General features: G+C 48.9%; 1 protein-coding gene across 1 annotated transcript; it reads right to left on the bottom strand.

The window, feature by feature from the left end:
- Positions 1-1,231: 1,231 nt before the first annotated feature.
- CABP5 (calcium binding protein 5) lies at positions 1,232-7,450 on the bottom strand. Its single transcript, XM_074297681.1, has 6 exons — positions 7,063-7,450; positions 6,269-6,299; positions 5,658-5,801; positions 3,816-3,925; positions 2,803-2,950; positions 1,232-2,584 (listed from the first exon to the last, which is right to left on the bottom strand). The coding sequence occupies exons 1-6, from the start codon at positions 7,123-7,125 to the stop codon at positions 2,559-2,561; spliced, it is 522 nt and encodes a 173-aa protein (XP_074153782.1). The 5' UTR covers positions 7,126-7,450; the 3' UTR covers positions 1,232-2,558.
- Positions 7,451-8,862: the final 1,412 nt, after the last annotated feature.

Genomic DNA, 8,862 nt, shown 5'->3' with positions numbered 1-8,862 from the left:
AGAACTCCAGTGCTTTATAAGGGATTAATAATTGACTGATTGCAGGATCCTGGAATGGGATGCTGGGATTTAGGGAATAAGAAGAATATAAAAATGAATAAGATCTCAGAGTGATCACAGGCTAGAAGTCCCAACTCTATTCCAAAACTAAATAATCCAAAAAAAATAAAAATAAACTTCTGTAGCTAATTAAGTAAAATTCTGCATATGTGGACTTGATTCACCTCTGCTCAGCTCTAGGAAAGATGTAAAGGCAAATAAGATCCATACTTAAAGACTCATCCCTCTTCCTGATCCTTTAAGTGCCCTTGACCTAACCTTTCGCAGGAGGCAATGACATAAACTGAAGATTTTTTTTTTTTTTGGGGGGGGGGGCTGGCTGTAAACTGTATCCCCTTCGGGAGCTCCCAAATCCTGGGAAAAGCTTGCAAACCCCCACTTAAGTGGCTTCATTCAATTGGAGATCTTGGCCAATCACCCTCCACTGAATTGCCACAAACAACTCTCAGTGGCTCAAACATTCAATTTTAAATTGAATTGAAAATCAGTCTCTCAGGAGCTGCCCCAATCAAAGCAAGCCCCAATATATCTACAGCTACACCCCAAGATATTTTTTGCAGACATCTTAATAGACCAGGCCCACTGGTGAAGATATTCTCTCCTCAGTCTTCACCTTTGCTATCTTCCTAACAGGACCTTTTGCCCACTAAGAAGTCTGACTCTCGGGCAAGCTGGCTTCTCAGGGCCCATAAATCCCTTTTCGCCCCAGATTTCGGGTTTGTGAGTTCTTTCTATAGGACCTACAGCTGGGACCAGAGGGGATCTCCCAGCCCAATTCTCACCCCTCATCACAACTACCACTAACCTCATCATTTGCACCTCAGCAGCACCACGGTTCAGTGTAAAGAGTACAGGGTTGGAAATCAGAGGACCTGTGTCAAATCCCAGCCTTGCCATTAATGATCCATACCATCTGGAGCAAGTGAATCTCCACTTTGCTCCTCCCCATCCCACCATTCTCCCAATTCCTCATCTGCAAAGCATGACCTTTAAAGTCCATCCCAGCTCTAAATCTGTGATCCCAGGATTCATCCTTCCCCCTGGTCTCCTGCCAGCTGAGGGACTCTGGGGGCTAAATGTAAAAATTTATACCTGGATTTAAAGAAAAAAAATTATTGTCACAAGTCTGCAAGGAGGGAGTCATTTAAGAGAGATCAAGCACGAGCCAGAGATTGAATGAGAAATGTTTATAGTACCGGAGGGAATTAATTCACTGGTAACATGGCCGACAGTAGCAGAGGACTAGATTGAGAGATGAGGGAGAGGGAGAAGGGTGACAAAGGAACTGTCCAATCAAGGGAGGGGTCTAGAGACAGGAGAAGCCAGGACTTGCTTGAAACGGAGACGATGAGCTCCAGGTCACTGGAGGTATTTAAGCAGATGGTGATTTGCCTGAAAGGGAGGGGGCCGAAGGGTCTCCTGCTTGAGAAAGATGAGTGGACTGGATGATCTCGGAGAACCTCCCAACTCCACATTTCACCAACCCACCCACTTTTGCACAGGCTAAATCACTTGCCGACATTTTTTCTTCCACTTCAGCATTTTATGTTCCAAATATGTTCAACTCTCACTTCTCTAAAGAGATTCTCCTTCACGGATTTTTTTTTCCCCTAAAGGACTAATTATTGGTGGGGAGGGGGGGGGATTTAAATTCTGCATTGGTGGTCACAATATGGTACAAAGCAAAGAACATTCTGCATTTGGGGTCAAAGGGCCCCTCAACTGCCCAGAATTTATAATCTGTATGACCTTGGACAAGAAGGACCCCAAAATGAGTCCATTGGATTAAAGGAGCTCTGCCGTCCTGTCCTGTTCTAGATCTATGATCCTGAGGGGAAGCAGCAGACAGAACCGAGGAACTGGGGAACTGGGAGAATTTGACTGCAGCAAGAGCTTCTTAAGTGGCCTTCTTGTTCCCAGAGTGCTCAGCTCAGCACATTTGACTTCTGTTGATGAAAAACTCGGAGGGACGGAACTCTAGCTGGGTCCACTCCAAGCTGGGGGGCCAGGAAATAGCTTTGGCCTAGGATTTCCCCCCAAAGATTAACAATCCAAGGATCCACTGTCCCGGAAAGGGCAGAAGGCCAGAGCTGTTGTTAATCTGATTTAGGGATTAAACTCCATCTCACCCAGAGTTGGGATTCAGGGAAAGAAGGAAAATATCCCAAAGGGCATTATGGGTGGGGAGCGTCCCTCCCCATTAACGTCACTGAAGGGAGCCGGATTGGGTCTGGAGACTCCCACACACACACACACACAGGCTCTGGGGGGGACTCACCTCATGATTCTGTGCAAAACCCTCCTCCCCATCTCTCGGTTTATTTTTCTAGCTACAAAATGAGGCAATTGGATTTAATCCTCTCTAAGCTCTAGTCTACTTCTAAGTCCTGTGATCCCATAATGCTCGGCCTCCTGGCCCACCTGGGGAAGGTGGGAAGGCTCCTGCCCCACATTTCTCAATGTTTCCTGGACAGGAGCCGGGGCCAGGACCGGGCTCTTCAGCGGGACATCATCTTCACAAACTCTGGGAAGGAAGGGACAAGATGGCAGTCAACACCTTCGCCCCTCCCTTCCCCTCCCCCTCCCCCCCCCAGTCCTCAGGATTGTTTTCCCCAGATCAAATGGAGAAGGGGGAGGGGTTAGAGGATCTCCAAGCATCTTATTGCTCCCAGAAAACTAAGCAACTGAACTGTGCCTACAGGGAGAGGGAACGAGCTGTGCCTGGGGGGGGGCCTGTGTCACCTTCAAAATCCACTGTGCCGTCTCCATTGACATCAGCCTCCTGCACAACCTCAGAAATCTCGCGGGCACTGAGCTGCTCCCCCAGCAGCCTTTGCAAGGCCTGGCGAAGTTCCACCAGGGTGATTGAGCCATCTCCATTGGTATCAAACTGCCCCAGACACAGCCCAGCAGCAAAGGAGGAAATGGAAGAAGAGGATTGATCTGGGAAGACTTCTGGGTGGGGCAGCCAAAGGGAAGAGCAGAGTCTGGGCTGGGGGGGGGGGGGGGAGGGAGGGGCTTCCCTTCTGTAGCCCTCCCTGCAATTTATTCCAGCTCAGAACTGAGGTGGCAGAGGAGCACTTCCCTCAGCTTCCTCAAGTCCTCTCTCTGTCTCTGTCTGTGTCTCTGTCCTCTCTGTCTCCGTCTCTGTCTCTCTGTCTCTCTCTCTCTCTGTGTGTCTCTGTCTCTCTCTCTCTCTCTGTGTCTCTGTCTCTCTCTCTCTCTCTCTGTCTCTCTGTCTCTCTCTGTCTCTCTGTCTCTCTCTGTCTCTGTCTCTCTCTCTGTTCCCCCATCTCTCTCTGTCTCTGTGTCCCTCTCTGTCATTCTGTTTGTCTGTCTCTGTCTCTGTCTCTGTCTCTCTGTCTCTCTCTTCTCTCTCTCTCTCTCTCTCTCTCTCTCTCTCTCTCTCTCTCTCTCTCTCTCTCTCTCTCTCTCTCTCTCTCTCTCTCTCCTTTTCTTTTTCTCTCTCCTTCTCCTCCTCCCTCTTTCTCTTTCAGTTTCCTTGTATATCAAATAGGTACGTCGGACCCCATGATCTCTAAATACTCTTTTTGCCCTGGCCTCCTTCATTATCCCTGCACCTTGTCCATGGTACTGAGTGATTGTGACTCGGAGACTGCCATGATTCAATGGGTTCATTGACTGTGCAGGCCAAGGGAGTCCTTTTATGAAAGGAAATCCAGGGCCATAAAGTGGGCCAGAAGGCTCCCCTTCGGGAGTCCGTGGGTCCAACAGGCCTCCCTCTCCCTGCTCACCTCCTTGAAGGCATCGCGCATCTCATGCACTCCGATCATCCCAGCTGTCTCTGCCAGAAGCTTAGGTGTCATTAGCTCTACAAAATCCTCAAAGTCTACCCTGCCACCAACTGGGGATAAGAAACGTTAAGAACAGGAAGAAGAAGAAGAAACAAAAACTGAGCCTGAGTTCCAGATCCCGACTCCCCCTCCTCAGGGGCCCTGGAGCAGATCAGGACCCCCCCCCTTCTTCTTCCCCCAGCCCAGCCAAGAGTTTCTGCTCCTGAGGGTACCCCACCTCGCACCCACAATGCCAATCCCAGCTGCCTCCTAAGCAGTCAGTCAATTAACAAGCATTTAATAACTGCCTAATGTGTGCCAGACACATTGATAGCGGCAAGAGATATAAAGATAATAACAAAGTAGTCCCTGCCCTCAAGAAGCTTACATTGTGCACACATCTAAGTAAGCGAAAAATGTTCGCAAAATAAATATAAAGTGATTTCTGGGGACGCAAACAGCGGGGAAAAGCAGGGAAGGGCTTGTGTAGAAGGAAGAGCTTGGGCTGAGCTTTGAAGGAGATGCCCAGAACCCATCATGAAAGGGTACAGCACTCCAGGCCTGAGAGAGGGTCCAGGTAAAGACACAGAGATGGAAACTGGGATGGGAGGCAAGCAGGTGGGCCTGCAGCATCTCTGAGGCAGTAAGGATCTCCAGCCCTTCGTCTCTTCTCAGGATATTCTCTCCTCCCCATCACCTCCCTGAGTCTGTCTTCTTCATTCTGAAACCTGCTAGTAGAATAGAATGAGCCGCAGAGCCGGGGTTCACAGACCCCCTCTGACATTATCTCCTGACCCTGGAGAAATCCCTTAGCCTCCTACAATTCACATTCTTCATAATGAATGGAGACTCCTCTTCTGTACTCATGATCCTGTAATCTCCCTAATCCTCCCCATCAAATTCCCAGTGCCATCGTTTCTGTTTTCTCATTATCTCCTCAGCATCACCTTCTCCTTAATCTCACTTGAGCTCCTTGACCGCATCATCTCCCAAAGTCCAGCCCATCATCATCCCATCCTCATCATGTCCTCACCAGATTAGCTGCTTGTCCCCAATCCTCCAGATGAAGATCTTCCTGTGCTAATGCTTCCCTCAGACCCAGACCCAGCCTCTCCCCACACTCAGCACTCCCAGCCCCAGCTTAGTTCCACCACTAAAACCGCCATGTTTCTCCGCCGCTTTCCCGCATTTCTATCGCCCATCCTCGCGCCTTTAGCCATCCCTCACTTCTTTCTCAAATCAACCTCATCTCGAGCTTCTCTTCTCTTCCCATTGCCTTCCTTCCTCCTTCCTCCAGACCAAGCCCAATTTCTTCCTTGAATCAATGACTTGACTTCTTCACTTCACTTACTTCTTAACCTAGCAACCTCTCTCCCTCAGGGGTCATAGAAAGAACGCTTCAGTCCAATTTAGAGATCCTGCTTTTGAATCTCAGCTCTTCCACTCCCTAACTGTGTGCCCCTGTATAAATCCAGTGCCCTCGCAGAATCTCAGTTTCCCCATCTAGCAAATGGTGAAAACCATACTTTGCATTGCTACCCAACAGGAAAACCCATTGAAAACCTTAGGTAGCTGTAGAAATTTAAGAGGTGGGGCCGCTAGATGGCACAGTGGATAAAGCACGAGCCTTGAATTCAGGAGTTCAAATTTGACTCAGACACTTCCTAGCTGTGTGACCCTGGGCAAGTCACTTAACCCCAGCCTCAGGGGGGAAAAAAAAAGAAAGAAAGAAATTTAAGAGGTGTGTATCATCCTATCATCTCTAACCCTGCCCATCTTCCCCTGCCCCACCCCAATCCTCACGGTTCATTCGGATCTGCTGTCCCAACTCTGCCAGCTCCATCTCAGTGGGCATGTAGCCCATGGTCCTCATCAGATTCCCCAGGTCCTTGCAGGAGATGAAACCGTCTCGATCCTTGTCAAACTCTTGGAAGGCTTCCCGAAGCTCTAGGGGAAAGGCAGGGAAGGGGGAAGGTGATTATGAGGAGCCTGAAAACTACCAGGGGGAGGGGGGAGGAATCTAGAAAAACCCCTTCCTGGGAAAGCCTCTACGAACAGGACTTGGCCAAATGAGGCCTTGAGGAAAACTCCCAGGTGGTGGACAGGGGTGGGATTCCTACAGCCAAAGGAGGAAAGTTGGGAACTCCTGATACTGTCATGGGAAGATGGATGGGAGTAAATCAAGACTAAAAATCACTGAAATCAGAGGCCTTAAAGCTGCTAAGGAAATATATGGGTAGATGTCAAACCCACCCTTCAAGAAATGAGTGCGGACTTAAAATTAGCAGGAGAGATTGAGTCTTGGGAGACTAGGGTGGCAGTAATGAGAGCACTGTTAGAGTAAGAATGAGGAGGATGTGGCAGAAAAATGGTCTGGGAGAACTGCCTGGGAGGAGGGAAGAGGGGGAAGTTACCTTCAATCTCATCTGGTCCTAGCGTTCGATCCTGAAGAAGGTACAGGAGGAAAGAATAATGGGGAGAGGTAGAGACAGGAGTGGCCCTCTTCAGGGCTACTCAGTGACCCTCCAGCTCTCTCCAGGGTCCTGAAAGAGGAGGCTGGAAGCCATTCACGTTCTCTCACACCCTCTTCCCTGGCTGCCCCTACTTGGTTACTAACCCCTTCCTCCATGCTCATCCAGCCTCTGCCCCTTCCCCACCTGCTCTTTTGTATTCCCTCCTTGACAATCTCTTCCTTCTCTCCCTCCACCTCCTTCCTTTTCTTTCACCTCCTTCCTTAAAGTCTCTTCTTCATCCTGCTTCTTGTTCTAAACTTCCAGCTCCTTCTAGCTACTTTCTCCTTTCTCTATCGCCTTCCTCATGCTTCCCTAAACTTCCCTTCTTCTCTAGCCTTTTCCCCTAATCTTCTACCTCCTTCTGCCTTCTCTCCCTTCTTGAGTTCCTCCATCCTCTTCCAGCATGAAACGATGGGAGGAACACTGGCCCGAGAGCAAATCTCACTTCTCTGCTACCACCTGAGACCCTGGTCAAGTTTCCTTTTGTTAGTACTAAGAGTATATATGGTGCTTGAGGCTTGCAAAACTCTTTACAAATACTTCATTTTATCCACCTGAACCTCAGTTTCTTCATCTATAAAAGGAAGGGGCTAAGCCAGATGGTCTCAGAGATGCCTTCCGGGTCCAGATCTCCATTCCATCCTCTTCTGTAGTCCCTCCCTTCCCTCCTTCCTCTTTCCCCATCCATTCCTCACCCTCTGCTTCTTCGCAATCTCTTTCCTCAGGAAGATGCAAGCTGGTCCCATGGGGATCTGCATGGGGCCTAAGGGAGAGCAAGATCCAGGATCTTGTGGAGATCTCACAGCTCACAACCCTCCTCTTGCCTCTTTTTATAGTTCTCTGTCTCTCTCTTGGGTTTTTTCTCCTTCAGTCTCTGGATCTCCTCTGTGCTGTCTGCTATGTCTTCTGGTAAGCCAATTTGTCTGTTTCTCTATATCTTTCACTCTTTCTCGTCCCTCCTTATCTCTTTTCTCAGTCTAGTCTGTCTCTGTCTCTGCTTCTGTCTCTGTTCAGTCTTAGTCTCTGAATCCAGTGGGTGACAGCTGGGACCCAATTTCCCCTGAGGCCCGGGGGAGGAGGGTGACAGCTGGGACCCAGACTCCCCAGGGGTTTGAGGGAGAGGAAAAAGACAGGTGGAATTGACCTCTCCATCTGCTTCAGGACAGGAAGTTATCCCAGTTTGGCTCATTCCCAGAACAGATTTGTGGCAGGGAATTCCTGGGCAGGGCGATTAAGAGTGGGCAGGGAGATTATGAGTGGACATAGTGTGTGGAGGACCAGGGACATGAGCTCACCAAATCATCTTAGGAAAGTCAGAGCTAGCTTTTTATAGCCTCAATTTCCCTGCTAGACCATGCAGGATTTCAATGACCAGGTGTCCAGAGTCAGGGGCATTCTAGGCTTCTTCGGGGGCAGTGGCAGAGATAAGACAGATAGACACATGAGCCAGATGATCCATCTGCAAATAGAGATGCTGATACTGGTCTTTTCTTCCCATTGGTCCATGGGTTACTGTTGACTCTATCTCTTTGAATCTCTATATATGCCTGTCATATCTGGTTCTGTTTGTCTCTTTTTTCTCTTTGTTTCTATCTCCTATAGAGATTTTTCTCTCTCTCTTTGTCTCTGTTTCTGTCTCTCTCTGTTTCTCTCTGTCTGTCTGTCTCTCTCTCTCTCTATCCCTCTCTGTCTCTCACACTCTCTCTCTCTCTCTCTCTCTCTCTCTCTCTCTCTCTCTCTCTCTCTCTCTCTCTCTCTGTCTCTGGTTCTGTCTCTCTCTGTCTGTCTGTCTCTCTCTCTCTATCCCTCTCTCTCTATCTCTCACCCTCTCTCTGTCTCTCACCCTCTCTCTGTCTCTCACTCTCTCTCTGTCTCTGTCTCTCTCTCTGTCTCTCTGTCTCTCTCTGTCTCTCTCTCTCTCTATCTCTCTCTCTCTATCCCTCTCTCTCTGTCTCTCACTCTCTCTCTGTCTCTCACTCTGTCTCTGTTTCTGTCTCTCTCTGACTCTCTGTCTCTCTTTCTCTCTCTCTCTCTATCCCTCTCTCTCTATCTCTCACCCTCTCTCTTTCTCTCACCCTCTCTCTGTCTCTCACTCTCTCTCTGTCTCTGTCTCTCTCTGTCTCTCTCTCTCTATCTCTCTCTCTATCCCTCTCTCTCTGTCTCTCACTCTCTCTCTCTGTCTCTCTGTCTCTGTTTCTGTCTCTCTCTGACTCTCTGTCTCTCTTTCTCTCTTTCTCTCTCTCTCTCTATCCCTCTCTCTCTATCTCTCACCCTCTTTCTCTCACCCTCTCTCTGTCTCTCACTCTCTCTCTCTGTGTCTCTGTCTCTCTCTCTCTCTCTCTCTCTCTCTCTCTCTCTCTCTCTCTCTCTCTCTCTCTCTCTCTCTCTGTCACCCTCCCTTCCCCATGATTCCTTGTTTCTGTCTCCATGCCTTCATACAATCTCTCATGTCTATATTCCCACCTCACTTTCTAAGATTTCCAAGACTCAGATTA

Source organism: Sminthopsis crassicaudata, chromosome 3, assembly GCF_048593235.1.
Source record: "Sminthopsis crassicaudata isolate SCR6 chromosome 3, ASM4859323v1, whole genome shotgun sequence".
NCBI lineage: Eukaryota > Metazoa > Chordata > Mammalia > Dasyuromorphia > Dasyuridae > Sminthopsis > Sminthopsis crassicaudata.
This window is presented reverse-complemented; position numbering and strand designations above follow the sequence as displayed.